Raw genomic sequence first — 15412 nt, forward strand, 5'->3', positions numbered from 1 at the left:
GGAAAGGAATCCCAAAATAGAGGTCAAAGAGAATCTAATACTTAAGGAAAGGCAGCCCAAAATAGAAGTCGAAGAGAATCTAATACTTAAGGAAAGGAATCCCAAAATAGAGGTCAAAGAGAATCTAATACTTAAGGAAAGGAATCCAAAAATAGAGGTCAAAGAGAATCAGATACTTGAGGAAAGGCATCCCAAAATAGAGGTCAAAGAGAATCTAATACTTAATGAAAGGAATCCCACAATATAAGTCAAAGAGAATCTAATACTTAAGGAAAGGAATCCCAAAATAGAGGTCAAAGAGAATCTAATACTTAAGGAAAGGAATCCCAAAATAGAGGTCAAAGAGAATCTAATACTTAAGGAAAGGAATCCCAAAATAGAGGTCAAAGAGAATCTAATACCTAAGGAAAGGAATCCCAAAATAGATGTCAAAGAGAATCTAATACTTGAGGAAAGGCATCCCAAAATAAAGGTCAAAGAGAATCTAATACTTAAGGAAAGGAATCCAAAAATAGAGGTCGAAGAGAATCTAATACTTGAGGAAAGGCAGCCCAAAATAAAGGTCAAAGAGAATCTAATACTTAAGGAAAGGCAGCCCAAAATAGAAGCCAAAGAGAATCTAATACTTAAGGAAAGGAATCCCAAAATAGAGGTCAAAGAGAATCTAATACTTAAGGAAAGGCAACCCAAAAGAGAGGTCGAAGAGAATCTAATACTTAAGGAAAGGCAGCCCAAAATAGAGGTCAAAGGGAATCTAATACTTAAGGAAAGGCAGCCCAAAATAGAGGTCAAAGAGAATCTAATACTTAAGGAAAGGAATCCAAAAATAGAGGTAAAAGAGAATCTAATACTTAAGGAAAGGAATCCAAAAATAGAGGTCGAAGAGAATCTAATACTTGAGGAAAGGCAGCCCAAAATAAAGGTCAAAGAGAATCTAATACTTAAGGAAAGGCAGCCCAAAATAGAGGTCAAAGAGAATCTAATACTTAAGGAAAGGAATCCAAAAATAGAGGTCAAAGAGAATCTAATACTTAAGGAAAGGCAACCCAAAAGAGAGGTCGAAGGGAATCTAATACTTAAGGAAAGGCAGCCCAAAATAGAGGTCAAAGGGAATCTAATACTTAAGGAAAGGCAGCCCAAAATAGAGGTCGAAGAGAATCTAATACTTGAGGTACGGCTTCACAATATATAGGTCAAAGAGAATCTAATACTTAAGGAAAGGAATCCAAAAATAGAGGTCAAAGAGAATCTAATAATTAAGAAAAAGGAATCCCAAAATAGAGGTCAAAGGGAATCTAATGCTTGAGGTGAGGCATGCAAAAATAGAGGTCAAAGAGAATCTAATACCTAGGGAAAGTCAGCCCAAAATGGAAGTAAAAGAGAATCTAATACTTGAGGTAAGGCATCCCAAAATAGAGGTCAAAGAGAATCTAATACTTAATGAAAGGAATCCCACAATATAAGTCAAAGAGAATCTAATACTTAAGGAAAGGAATCCCAAAATAGAGGTCAAAGAGAATCTAATACTTAAGGAAAGGAATCCCAAAATAGAGGTCAAAGAGAATCTAATACTTAAGGAAAGGAATCCCAAAATAGAGGTCAAAGAGAATCTAATACCTAAGGAAAGGAATCCCAAAATAGAGGTCAAAGAGAATCTAATACTTGAGGAAAGGCATCCCAAAATAAAGGTCAAAGAGAATCTAATACTTATGGAAAGGAATCCAAAAATAGAGGTCGAAGAGAATCTAATACTTGAGGAAAGGCAGCCCAAAATAAAGGTCAAAGAGAATCTAATACTTAAGGAAAGGCAGCCCAAAATAGAGGTCAAAGAGAATCTAATACTTAAGGAAAGGAATCCCAAAATAGAGGTCAAAGAGAATCTAATACTTAAGGAAAGGCAACCCAAAAGAGAGGTCGAAGAGAATCTAATACTTAAGGAAAGGCAGCCCAAAATAGAGGTCAAAGGGAATCTAATACTTAAGGAAAGGCAGCCCAAAATAGAGGTCGAAGAGAATCTAATACTTGAGGTACGGCATCACAATATAGAGGTCAAAGAGAATCTAATACTTAAGGAAAGGAATCCCAAAATAGAGGTCAAAGAGAATCTAATACTTAAGGAAAGGCAGCCCAAAATAGAAGTCGAAGAGAATCTAATACTTAAGGAAAGGAATCCCAAAATAGAGGTCAAAGAGAATCTAATACTTAAGGAAAGGAATCCAAAAATAGAGGTCGAAGAGAATCTAATACTTGAGGAAAGGCATCCCAAAATAGAGGTCAAAGAGAATCTAATACTTAAGAAAAGGAATCCAAAAATAGAGGTCGAAGAAAATCTAATACTTGAGGAAAGGCATCCCAAAATAGAGGTCAAAGAGAATCTAATACTTAAGGAAAGGCATCCCAAAATAGAGGTCAAAGAGAATCTAATACTTAAGGAAAGGAATCCCAAAATATAGGTCAAAGGGAATCTAATACTTAAGGAAAGGAATCCCAAAATAGAGGTCAAAGAGAATCTAATACTTAAGGAAAGGAATCCCAAAATAGAGGTCAAAGAGAATCTAATACTTAAGGAAAGGCAGCCCAAAATAGAAGTCGAAGAGAATCTAATACTTAAGGAAAGGAATCCCAAAATAGAGGTCAAAGAGAATCTAATACTTAAGGAAAGGAATCCAAAAATAGAGGTCAAAGAGAATCAGATACTTGAGGAAAGGCATCCCAAAATAGAGGTCAAAGAGAATCTAATACTTAATGAAAGGAATCCCACAATATAAGTCAAAGAGAATCTAATACTTAAGGAAAGGAATCCCAAAATAGAGGTCAAAGAGAATCTAATACTTAAGGAAAGGAATCCCAAAATAGAGGTCAAAGAGAATCTAATACTTAAGGAAAGGAATCCCAAAATAGAGGTCAAAGAGAATCTAATACCTAAGGAAAGGAATCCCAAAATAGATGTCAAAGAGAATCTAATACTTGAGGAAAGGCATCCCAAAATAAAGGTCAAAGAGAATCTAATACTTAAGGAAAGGAATCCAAAAATAGAGGTCGAAGAGAATCTAATACTTGAGGAAAGGCAGCCCAAAATAAAGGTCAAAGAGAATCTAATACTTAAGGAAAGGCAGCCCAAAATAGAAGCCAAAGAGAATCTAATACTTAAGGAAAGGAATCCCAAAATAGAGGTCAAAGAGAATCTAATACTTAAGGAAAGGCAACCCAAAAGAGAGGTCGAAGAGAATCTAATACTTAAGGAAAGGCAGCCCAAAATAGAGGTCAAAGGGAATCTAATACTTAAGGAAAGGCAGCCCAAAATAGAGGTCAAAGAGAATCTAATACTTAAGGAAAGGAATCCAAAAATAGAGGTAAAAGAGAATCTAATACTTAAGGAAAGGAATCCAAAAATAGAGGTCGAAGAGAATCTAATACTTGAGGAAAGGCAGCCCAAAATAAAGGTCAAAGAGAATCTAATACTTAAGGAAAGGCAGCCCAAAATAGAGGTCAAAGAGAATCTAATACTTAAGGAAAGGAATCCAAAAATAGAGGTCAAAGAGAATCTAATACTTAAGGAAAGGCAACCCAAAAGAGAGGTCGAAGGGAATCTAATACTTAAGGAAAGGCAGCCCAAAATAGAGGTCAAAGGGAATCTAATACTTAAGGAAAGGCAGCCCAAAATAGAGGTCGAAGAGAATCTAATACTTGAGGTACGGCTTCACAATATATAGGTCAAAGAGAATCTAATACTTAAGGAAAGGAATCCAAAAATAGAGGTCAAAGAGAATCTAATAATTAAGAAAAAGGAATCCCAAAATAGAGGTCAAAGGGAATCTAATGCTTGAGGTGAGGCATGCAAAAATAGAGGTCAAAGAGAATCTAATACCTAGGGAAAGTCAGCCCAAAATGGAAGTAAAAGAGAATCTAATACTTGAGGTAAGGCATCCCAAAATAGAGGTCAAAGAGAATCTAATACTTAATGAAAGGAATCCCACAATATAAGTCAAAGAGAATCTAATACTTAAGGAAAGGAATCCCAAAATAGAGGTCAAAGAGAATCTAATACTTAAGGAAAGGAATCCCAAAATAGAGGTCAAAGAGAATCTAATACTTAAGGAAAGGAATCCCAAAATAGAGGTCAAAGAGAATCTAATACCTAAGGAAAGGAATCCCAAAATAGAGGTCAAAGAGAATCTAATACTTGAGGAAAGGCATCCCAAAATAAAGGTCAAAGAGAATCTAATACTTAAGGAAAGGAATCCAAAAATAGAGGTCGAAGAGAATCTAATACTTGAGGAAAGGCAGCCCAAAATAAAGGTCAAAGAGAATCTAATACTTAAGGAAAGGCAGCCCAAAATAGAGGTCAAAGAGAATCTAATACTTAAGGAAAGGAATCCCAAAATAGAGGTCAAAGAGAATCTAATACTTAAGGAAAGGCAACCCAAAAGAGAGGTCGAAGAGAATCTAATACTTAAGGAAAGGCAGCCCAAAATAGAGGTCAAAGGGAATCTAATACTTAAGGAAAGGCAGCCCAAAATAGAGGTCGAAGAGAATCTAATACTTGAGGTACGGCATCACAATATAGAGGTCAAAGAGAATCTAATACTTAAGGAAAGGAATCCAAAAATAGAGGTCAAAGAGAATCTAATACTTAAGGAAAGGAATCCCAAAATAGAGGTCAAAGGGAATCTAATGCTTGAGGTAAGGCACCCATAAAATAGAGGTCAAAGAGAATCTAATACCTCAGGAAAGGCAGCCCAAAATGGAAGTAAAAGAGAATCTAATACTTGAGGTAAGGCATCCCAAAATAGAGGTCAAAGAGAATCTAATACTTAAGGAAAGGCAGCCCAAAATAGAGGTCAAAGAGAATCTAATACTTGAGGTAAGGCACCCATAAAATAGAGGTCAAAGAGAATCTAATACTTGAGGTAAGGCACCCAAAATAGAGGTCAAAGAGAATCTAATACTTGAGGTAAGGCACCCAAAGAAATAGAGGTCGAAGAAAATCTAATACTTGAGGTAAGGCACCCAAAATATAGAGGTCAAAGAGAATCTAATACTTGAGGTAAGGTACCCAAAATATAGAGGTAAAAAAGAATCTAATACTTGAGGTAAGGCACCCAAAATAGAGGTCAAAGAGAATCTAATACTTGAGGTAAGGCACCCTAAAAATAGAGGTCAAAGAGAATCTAATACTTGAGGTAAGGCACCCAAAAAATAGAGGTCAAAGAGAATCTAATACTTGAGGTAAGGCACCCAGAAAATAGAGGTCAAAGAGAATCTAATACTTGAGGTAAGGCACCCATAAAATAGAGGTCAAAGAGAATCTAATACTTGAGGTAAGGCAACCAAAATAGAGGTCAAAGAGAATCTAATACTTGAGGTAAGGCACCCATAAAATAGAGGTCAAAGAGAATCTAATACTTGAGGTAAGGCACCCAAAATAGAGGACAAAGAGAATCTAATACTTGAGGTAAGGCACCCAAAGAAATAGAGGTCAAAGAGAATCTAATACTTGAGGTAAGGCACCCAAAATATAGAGGTCAAAGAGAATCTAATACTTGAGGTAAGGTACCCAAAATATAGAGGTAAAAAAGAATCTAATACTTGAGGTAAGGCACCCAAAATAGAGGTCAAAGAGAATCTAATACTTGAGGTAAGGCACCCTAAAAATAGAGGTCAAAGAGAATCTAATACTTGAGGTAAGGCACCCAAAAAATAGAGGTCAAAGAGAATCTAATACTTGAGGTAAGTCACCCAAAATAGAGGTCAAAGAGAATCTAATACTTGAGGTAAGGCACCCAAAGAAATAGAGGTCAAAGAGAATCTAATACTTGAGGTAAGGCACCCAAAATATAGAGGTCAAAGAGAATCTAATACTTGAGGTAAGGTACCCAAAATATAGAGGTCAAAAAGAATCTAATACTTGAGGTAAGGCACCCAAAATAAAGGTCAAAGAGAATCTAATACTTGAGGTAAGGCACCCTAAAAATAGAGGTCAAAGAGAATCTAATACTTGAGGTAAGGCACCCAAAAAATAGAGGTCAAAGAGAATCTAATAATCCGGGTAAAGCAGCCTAATAGAGGTTAAATAAAATCTAATACTTGAGGTAAGGCAACCAAAATAGAGGTCAAAGGGAATCTAATACTTGAGGTAAGGCACCCAAAATAGAGGTCAAAGAGATTCTAATACTTGAGGTAAAACACTCCAAAATAGAGGTCAAAGAAAATCTAATACTTGATGTAAGGCATCCAAAATAGAGGTCAAAAAGAATCTACTACTAGAGGTAAAGCACCCAAAATAGAGGTCAAAGAGATTCTATTACTTGAGGTAAGGAACCCAAAATATAGAGGTCAAAAAGAATCTAATACTTGAGGTAAGGCACCCAAAATAGAGGTCAAAGAGAATCTAATACTTGAGGTAAGGCACCCTAAAAATAGAGGTCAAAGAGAATCTAATACTTGAGGTAAGGCACCCAAAATATAGAGGTCAAAGAGAATCTAATACTTGAGGTAAGGTACCCAAAATATAGAGGTAAAAAAGAATCTAATACTTGAGGTAAGGCACCGAAAATAGAGGTACCAAAAAATAGAGGTCAAAGAGAATCTAATACTTGAGGTAAGGCACCCAGAAAATAGAGGTCAAAGAGAATCTAATACTTGAGGTAAGGCACCCAAAAATAGAGGTCAAAGAGAATCTAATACTTGAGGTAAGGCAACAAAAATAGAGGTCAAAGAGAATCTAATACTTGAGGTAAGGCACCCAAAATAGAGTTCAAAGAGATTCAATACTTAAGGTAAAACACCCCAAAATAGAGGTCGAAGAAAATCTAATACTTGAGGAAAGGCATACCAAAATAGAGGTCAAAGAGAATCTGATACTTAAGGAAAGGAATCCCAAAATAGAGGTCAAAGAGAATCTAATACTTAAGGAAAGGAATCCCAAAATAGAGGTCAAAGAGAATCTAATACTTAAGGAAAGGCAGCCCAAAATAGAAGTCGAAGAGAATCTAATACTTAAGGAAAGGAATCCCAAAATAGAGGTCAAAGAGAATCTAATACTTAAGGAAAGGAATCCAAAAATAGAGGTCGAAGAGAATCAAATACCTAAGGAAAGGAATTCCAAAATAGAGGTCAAAGAGAATCTAATACTTGAGGAAAGGCATCCCAAAATAAAGGTCAAAGAGAAACTAATACTTAAGGAAAGGAATCCAAAAATAGAGGTCGAAGAAAATCTAATACTTGAGGAAAGGCAGCCCAAAATAAAGGTCAAAGAGAATCTAATACTTAAGGAAAGGCAGCCCAAAATAGAGGTCAAAGAGAATCTAATACTTAAGGAAAGGAATCCCAAAATAGAGGTCAAAGAGAATCTAAATCTTAAGGAAAGGCAACCCAAAAGAGAGGTCGAAGAAAATCTAATACTTAAGGAAAGGCAGCCCAAAATAGAGGTCAAAGGGAATCTAATACTTAAGGAAAGGAAGCCCAAAATAGAGGTCGAAGAGAATCTAATACTTGAGGTACGGCATCACAAAATATAGGTCAAAGAGAATCTAATACTTAAGGAAAGGAATCCAAAAATAGAGGTCAAAGAGAATCTAATACTTAAGGAAAGGAATCCCAAAATAGAGGTCAAAGAGAATCTAATACTTAAGGAAAGGCAGCCCAAAATAGAAGTCGAAGAGAATCTAATACTTAAGGAAAGGAATCCCAAAATAGAGGTCAAAGAGAATCTAATACTTAAGGAAAGGAATCCCAAAATAGAGGTCGAAGAGAATCAAATACCTAAGGAAAGGAATCCCAAAATAGAGGTCAAAGAGAATCTAATACTTGAGGAAAGGCATCCCAAAATAAAGGTCAAAGAGAAACTAATACTTAAGGAGAGGAATCCAAAAATAGAGGTCGAAGAAAATCTAATACTTGAGGAAAGGCAGCCCAAAATAAAGGTCAAAGAGAATCTAATACTTAAGGAAAGGCAGCCCAAAATAGAGGTCAAAGAGAATCTAATACTTAAGGAAAGGAATCCCAAAATAGAGGTCAAAGAGAATCTAAATCTTAAGGAAAGGCAACCCAAAAGAGAGGTCGAAGAGAATCTAATACTTAAGGAAAGGCAGCCCAAAATAGAGGTCAAAGGGAATCTAATACTTAAGGAAAGGAAGCCCAAAATAGAGGTCGAAGAGAATCTAATACTTGAGGTACGGCATCACAAAATATAGGTCAAAGAGAATCTAATACTTAAGGAAAGGAATCCAAAAATAGAGGTCAAAGAGAATCTAATACTTAAGGAAAGGAATCCCAAAATAAAAGTCAAAGGGAATCTAATGCTCGAGGTGAGGCATGCAAAAATAGAGGTCAAAGAGAATCTAATACCTAGGAAAAGGCAGCCCAAAATGGAAGTAAAAGAGAATCTAATACTTGATGTAAGGCATCCCAAAATAGAGGTCAAAGATAATCTAATACTTAAGGAAAGGCAGCCCAAAATAGAGGTCAAAGAGAATCTAATACTTGAGGTAAGGCACCCATAAAATAGAGGTCAAAGAGAATCAAATACTTGAGGTAAGGCACCCAAAGAAATAGAGGTCAAAGAGAATCTAATACTTGAGGTAAGACACCCAAAATATAGAGGTCAAAGAGAATCTAATACTTGAGGTAAGGTACCCAAAATATAGAGGTCAAAAAGAATCTAATACTTGAGGTAAGGCACCCAAAATAGAGGTCAAAAAGAATCTAATACTTGAGGTAAGGCACCCAAAGAAATAGAGGTCAAAGAGAATCTAATACTTGAGGTAAGGCACCCAAAATATAGAGGTCAAAGATAATCTAATAATTGAGGTAAGGTACCCAAAATATAGAGGTCAAAAAGAATCTAATACTTTAGGTAAGGCACCCAAAATAGAGGTCAAAGAGAATCTAATACTTGAGGTAAGGCACCCTAAAAATAGAGGTCAAAGAGAATCTAATACTTGAGGTAAGGCACCCTAAAAATAGAGGTCAAAGAGAATCTAATACTTGAGGTAAGGCACCCAGAAAATAGAGGTCAAAGAGAATCTAATACTTGAGGTAAGGCACCCAAAAATAGAGGTCAAAGAGAATCTAATACTTGAGGTAAGGCAACCAAAATAGAGGTCAAAGGGAATCTAATACTTGAGGTAAGGCACCCAAAATAGAGGTCAAAGAAATTCTAATACTTGAGGTAAAACACCCCAAAATAGAGGTCAAAGAAAATCTAATACTTGAAGTAAGGCATCCAAAATAGAGGTCAAAGAGAATCTACTACTAGAAGTAAAGCACCCAAAATAGAGGTCAAAGAGATTCTATTACTTGAGGTAAGGCACCCCAAAATAGAGGTCAAAGAAAATCTAATACTTGAGGCAAGGCACCCAAAATAAATATAGAGGGCAAAGAGAATCTAATACTTGAGGCAAGGCACCCCAAAATAGAGGTCAAAGAGATTCTAATACTTGAGGTAAGGCACCCCAAAATAGAGGTCAAAGAAAATCTAATACTTGAGGCAAGGCACCCAAAAAATAGAGGGCAAAGAAAATCCAATTCTTGAGGTAAGGCATCACAATATAGAGGTCAAAGTGAATCTACTACTAGAGGTAAAACACCCAAAATAGAGGTCAAAGAGATTCTAATACTTGAGGTAAGGCAGCCCAAAATAGAGGTCAAAGTGAATCTACTACTTGAGGTAAAGCACCCAAAATAGAGGTCAAAGAGATTCTAATACTAGAGGTAAGGCACCCAAAATAGAGGTCAAAGAAAATCTAATACGTGAGGTAAGGCACCCAAAATAGAGGTCAAAGAAATTCTAATACTTGAGGTAAAGCACGCAAAATAGAGGTCAAAGAAAATCTAATACGTGAGATAAGGCACGCAAAATAGAGGTCAAAGAAACTCTAATGCATGAGGTAAGGCCCCCCAAAATAGAGGTCAAAGAAAATCTAATACTTGAGGTCAGGCACCTCAAAATAAAGGTCAAAGAGAATCTAATAATTTGGGTAAGGCAGCCCAAAATAGAGGTTAAATAAAATCTAATACTTGAGGGAAGGCAACCAAAATTGGGGTCAAAGAAAAGCTAATACTTGAGGTAAGGTACCCAAAATAGAGGTCAAAGAAAATCTAATACGTGATGTAAGGCACCCCCAAATTAGAGGTCAAAGAAAATCTAATACTTGAGGTAAGGCAACCAAAATTGGGGTCAAAGAAAAGCTAATACTTGAGGTAAGGTACCCAAAATAGAGGTCAAAGAAAATCTAATACGTGAGGTAAGGCCCCCCAAAATGGAGGTCAAAGAAAATCTAATACATGAGGTAAGGCCCCCCAAAATAGAGGTCAAAGAAAAGCTATACTTAAGGTAAGGTACCCAAAATAGAGGTCAAAGAAAATCTAATAATTATACTTGAGGTAAGGCACCCAGAATAGAGGTCAAAGAAAATCTAATACTTGAGGTAAAGTACCCAAAATAGAGGTCAAAGAAAAGCTAATACTTGAGTTAAGGTACCCAAAATAGAGGTCAAAGAAAAGCTAATACTTGAGGTAAGGTACCCAAAATAGAAGTCAAAGAAAAGCTAATGCTTGAGGTAAGGTACCCAAAATAGAGGTCAAAGAAAAGCTAATACCTGAGGTAAGGTACCCAGAATAGAGGTCAAAGAAAAGCTAATACTTGAGGTAAGGTACCCAAAATAGAGGTCAAAGAAAATATAATACTTGAGGTAAGGTACCCAAAATAGAAGTCAAAGAAAAGCTAATACTTGAGGTAAGGTACCCAAAATAGAGGTAAAAAAAAAATTAATACTTGAGGTAAGGTACCCAGAATAGAGGTCAAAGAAAAGCTAATACTTGAGGTAAGGTACCCGAAATAGAGGTCAAAGAAAATATAATACTTGAGGTAAGGTACCCAAAATAGAGGTCAAAGAAAATCTAATACTTGAGGTAAGGCACCCAAAATAGAGGTCAAAGAAAAGCTAATACTTGAGGCAAGGTACCCAAAATAGAGGTAAAAAAAAGCTAATATTTGAGGTAAGGTACCCAAAGTAGAGGTCAAAGAAAATTTAATACTTGAGGTAAGGCACCCAAAATAGAGGTCAAAGAAAAGATAATACTTGAGGTAAGGTACCCAAAATAGAGGTCAAAGAAAAGCTAATACTTGAGGTAAGGTACCCAAAATAGAGGTCAAAGAAAATTTAATACTTGAGGTAAGGTACCCAAAATAGAGGGCAAAGAAAAGCTAATACTTGAGGTAAGGTACCCAAAATAGAGGTCAAAGAAAAGCTAATACTTGAGGTAAGGTACCCAAAATAGAGGTCAAAGAAAATTTAATACTTGAGGTAAGGCACACCAAAAAATAGAGGTCAAATAGATTCTAATACTTGAGGTACGGCACCCCAAAATAGAGATCAGAGAGATTTTAATAATCATAGAAGCATTTGGCACGATCCCAAGATCCCTGAAAAGGAATCTAGAAAAACTAGAGGCTGAAGTAGCCCCAGGACTCATTCAGAAGAGCGTAATCCTAGGAGCGGCGCACATAATAAGAAAAGTGATGGACTCCTAAGGAGGCAGGATGCTACCCAGAACCCTACACTATAAATACCACTCAGTTGAAAAAGACTGTGATAGAGAGAGATGCTAATAATAATAATAATAATAATAATAATAATAATAATAATAAAAATAATAATAATAATAATAATGTCCAATCACGCTGCAACGCGAGATAGAAATAATGGTATGAAACGAGGGTCCTAATATGGAAAAAAGCCCAGCATGAATAAAACAAAAAACATGAAAAAAATCTCATAAAATTTTTATCTAAGTAGTAAAGTGAACCATTAACAGACAAACTATGAATTGGGATTAAAAAAAAAAAAAAAAAAAAAAAAAGCTATTTCAGCCAGTTTGAACTTTTGAACAAATTCCTCTAGTACATACGATTACAGTCACTTATACAAAAAGTGATGTACTGTGTCTAAATAAAAGTAATGGCATAGCAAGGAGCGAATGGAAAAATAGGTTCCAAAAGAATAAAATTCCTGCCACATCTTTTCTATGATAGCACCTATAACGTTTAAAACGCTTCCGGAAGACTAAAATTACTGCCAGGTCTTTTATCGGATAGCACCTATAACGTTTAAAACGCTTCCAGAACACTAAAATTACTGCCAGGTCTTTGCTCGGACAGCACCTATAACGTTTAAAACGCTTCCAGAACACTAAAATTACTGCCAGGTCTTTGCTCGGACAGCACCTATAACGTTTAAAACGCTCCCAGAACACTAAAATTACTGCCAGGTCTTTGATCGGACAGCACCTATAACGTTTAAAACGCTCCCAGAACACTAAAATTACTGCCAGGTCTTTGCTCAGACAGCACCTATAACGTTTAAAACGCTCCCAGAACACTAAAATTACTGCCAGGTCTTTGCTCAGACAGCACCTATAACGTTTAAAACGCTCCCAGAACACTAAAATTACTGCCAGGTCTTTTATCGGACAGCACCTATAACGTTTAAAACGCTTCCAGAACACTAAAATTACTGCCAGGTCTTTGCTCGGACAGCACCTATAACGTCTAAAACGCTTCCAGAACACTAAAATTACTGCCAGGTCTTTGCTCGGACAGCACCTATAACGTTTAAAACGCTCCCAGAACACTAAAATTACTGCCAGGTCTTTGCTCATACAGCACCTAGGCTATAACGTTTAAAACGCTTCCAAAACACTAAAATTACTGCCAGGTCTTTTATCGGATAGCACCTATAACGTTTAAAACGCTTCCAGAACACTAAAATTACTGCCAGGTCTTTGCTCGGACAGCACCTATAACGTTTAAAACGCTCCCAGAACACTAAAATTACTGCCAGGTCTTTGCTCGGACAGCACCTATAACGTTTAAAACGCTCCCAGAACACTAAAATTACTGCCAGGTCTTTGCTCATACAGCACCTATAACGTTTAAAACGCTTCCAGAACACTAAAATTACTGCCAGGTCTTTTATCGGATAGCACCTATAACGTTTAAAACGCTTCCAGAACACTAAAATTACTGCCAGGTCTTTGCTCGGACAGCACCTAAAACGTTTAAAACGCTTCCAGAACACTAAAATTACTGCCAGGTCTTTGCTCAGACAGCACCTATAACGTTTAAAATGCCTCCAGAAGATTAAAATTACTGCCAGATCATTGCTCAGATAGCACCTATAACGTTTAAAACGCTTCCAGAACACTAAAATTACTGCCAGGTATTTGCTCGGACAGCACCTATAACGTTTAAAACGCTTCCAGAACACTAAAATTACTGCCAGGTCTTTGCTCGGACAGCACCTATAACGTTTAAAACGCTTCCAGAACACTAAAATTACTGCCAGGTCTTTGCTCGGACAGCACCTATAACGTTTAAAACGCTCCCAGAACACTAAAATTACTGCCAGGTCTTTGCTCAGACAGCATCTATAACGTTGAAAACGCTCCCAGAACACTAAAATTACTGCCAGGTCTTTGCTCAGACAGCACCTATAACGTTTAAAACGCTCCCGGAACACTAAAATTACTGCCAGGTCTTTGCTCAGACAGCACCTATAACATTTAAAACGCTTCCGGAAGACTAAAATTACTGCCAGGTCTTTTATCGGATAGCACCTATAACGTTTAAAACGCTTCCAGGACACTAAAATTACTGCCAGGTCTTTGCTCGGACAGCACCTATAAAGTTTAAAACGCTTCCAGAACACTAAAATTACTGCCAGGTCTTTGCTCGGACAGCACCTATAACGTTTAAAACGCTCCCAGAACACTAAAATTACTGCCAGGTCTTTGCTCGGACAGCACCTATAACGTTTGAAACGCTCCCAGAACACTAAAATTACTGCCAGGTCTTTGCTCGGACAGCACCTATAACGTTTGAAACGCTCCCAGAACACTAAAATTACTGCCAGGTCTTTGCTCGGACAGCACCTATAACGTTTGAAACGCTCCCAGAACACTAAAATTACTGCCAGGTCTTTGCTCAGACAGCACCTATAACGTTTAAAACGCTCCCAGAACACTAAAATTACTGCCAGGTCTTTGCTCAGACAGCATCTATAACGTTTAAAATGCCTCCAGAAGATTAAAATTACTGCCAGATCATTGCTCGGACAGCACCTATAACGTTTAAAACGCTTCCAGAACACTAAAATTACTGCCAGGTTTTTGCTCAGATAGCACCTATAACATTTAAAACGCTTCCAGAACACTAAAATTACTGCCAGGTCTTTGCTCAGATAGCACCTATAACGTTTAAAACGCTCCCTGAACACTAAAATTACTGCGAGGTCTTTGCTCAGACAGCATCTATAACGTTTAAAATGCCTCCAGAAGATTAAAATTACTGCCAGATCATTGCTCAGATAGCACCTATAACGTTTAAAACGCTTCCAGAACACTAAAATTACTGCCAGGTCTTTGCTCAGACAGCACCTATAACGTTTAAAACGCTCCCAGAACACTAAAATTACTGCCAGGTCTTTACTCAGACAGCACCTATAACCTTTAAAAACGCTTCCAGAACACTAAAATTACTGCCAGGTCTTTGCTCAGACAGCACCTATAACGTTTAAAACGCTCCCAGAACACTAAAATTACTGCCAGGTCTTTGCTCAGACAGCACCTATAACGTTTAAAATGCCTCCAGAATATTAAAATTACTGCCAGATCATTGCTCAGATAGCACCTATAACGTTTAAAACGCTCCCTGAACACTAAAATTACTGCCAGGTCTTTGCTCAGACAGCATCTATAACGTTTAAAACGCTTCCAGAACACTAAAATTACTGCCAGGTCTTTGCTCAGACAGCACCTATAACGTTTAAAACGCTTCCAGAACACTAAAATTACTGCCAGGTCTTTGCTCAGACAGCACCTATAACGTTTAAAACGCTTCCAGAACACTAAAATTACTGCCAGGTCTTTACTCAGACAGCACCTATAACGTTTAAAACGCTTCCAGAACACTAAAATTACTGCCAGGTCTTTGCTCGGACAGCACCTATAACGTTTAAAACGTTCCCAGAACACTAAAATTACTGCCAGTTCTTTGCTTGGACAGCACCTATAACGTTTAAAACTCTCCCAGAACACTAAAATTACTGCCAGGTCTTTGCTCAGACAGCACCTATAACGTTTAAAACGCTTCCAGAAGATTAAAATTACTGCCAGATCATTACTCGGACAGCACCTATAACGTTTAAAAAGCTTCCAGAACACTAAAATTACTGCCAGGTCTTTGCTCAGATAGCACCTATAACGTTTAAAACGCTTCCAGAACACTAAAATTACTGCCAGGTCTTTGCTCAGATAGCACCTATAACGTTTAAAACGCTCCCTGAACACTAAAATTACTGCAAGGTCTTTGCTCAGACAGCACCTATAACGTTTAAAATGCCTCCAGAAG

The 15412-nt window shown here is 37.0% G+C and overlaps 1 protein-coding gene across 1 annotated transcript; it reads left to right on the forward strand.

The window, feature by feature from the left end:
* The first annotated feature begins 1709 nt into the window (after nucleotides 1–1709).
* LOC137633163 (trichohyalin-like) lies at nucleotides 1710–8195 on the forward strand. Its single transcript, XM_068365321.1, has 2 exons — nucleotides 1710–2408; nucleotides 7521–8195. The coding sequence occupies exons 1-2, from the start codon at nucleotides 1710–1712 to the stop codon at nucleotides 8193–8195; spliced, it is 1374 nt and encodes a 457-aa protein (XP_068221422.1).
* Nucleotides 8196–15412: the final 7217 nt, after the last annotated feature.

This window comes from Palaemon carinicauda, chromosome 42 (assembly GCF_036898095.1).
Source record: "Palaemon carinicauda isolate YSFRI2023 chromosome 42, ASM3689809v2, whole genome shotgun sequence".
In the NCBI taxonomy this organism is placed as follows: Eukaryota; Metazoa; Arthropoda; class Malacostraca; order Decapoda; family Palaemonidae; genus Palaemon; species Palaemon carinicauda.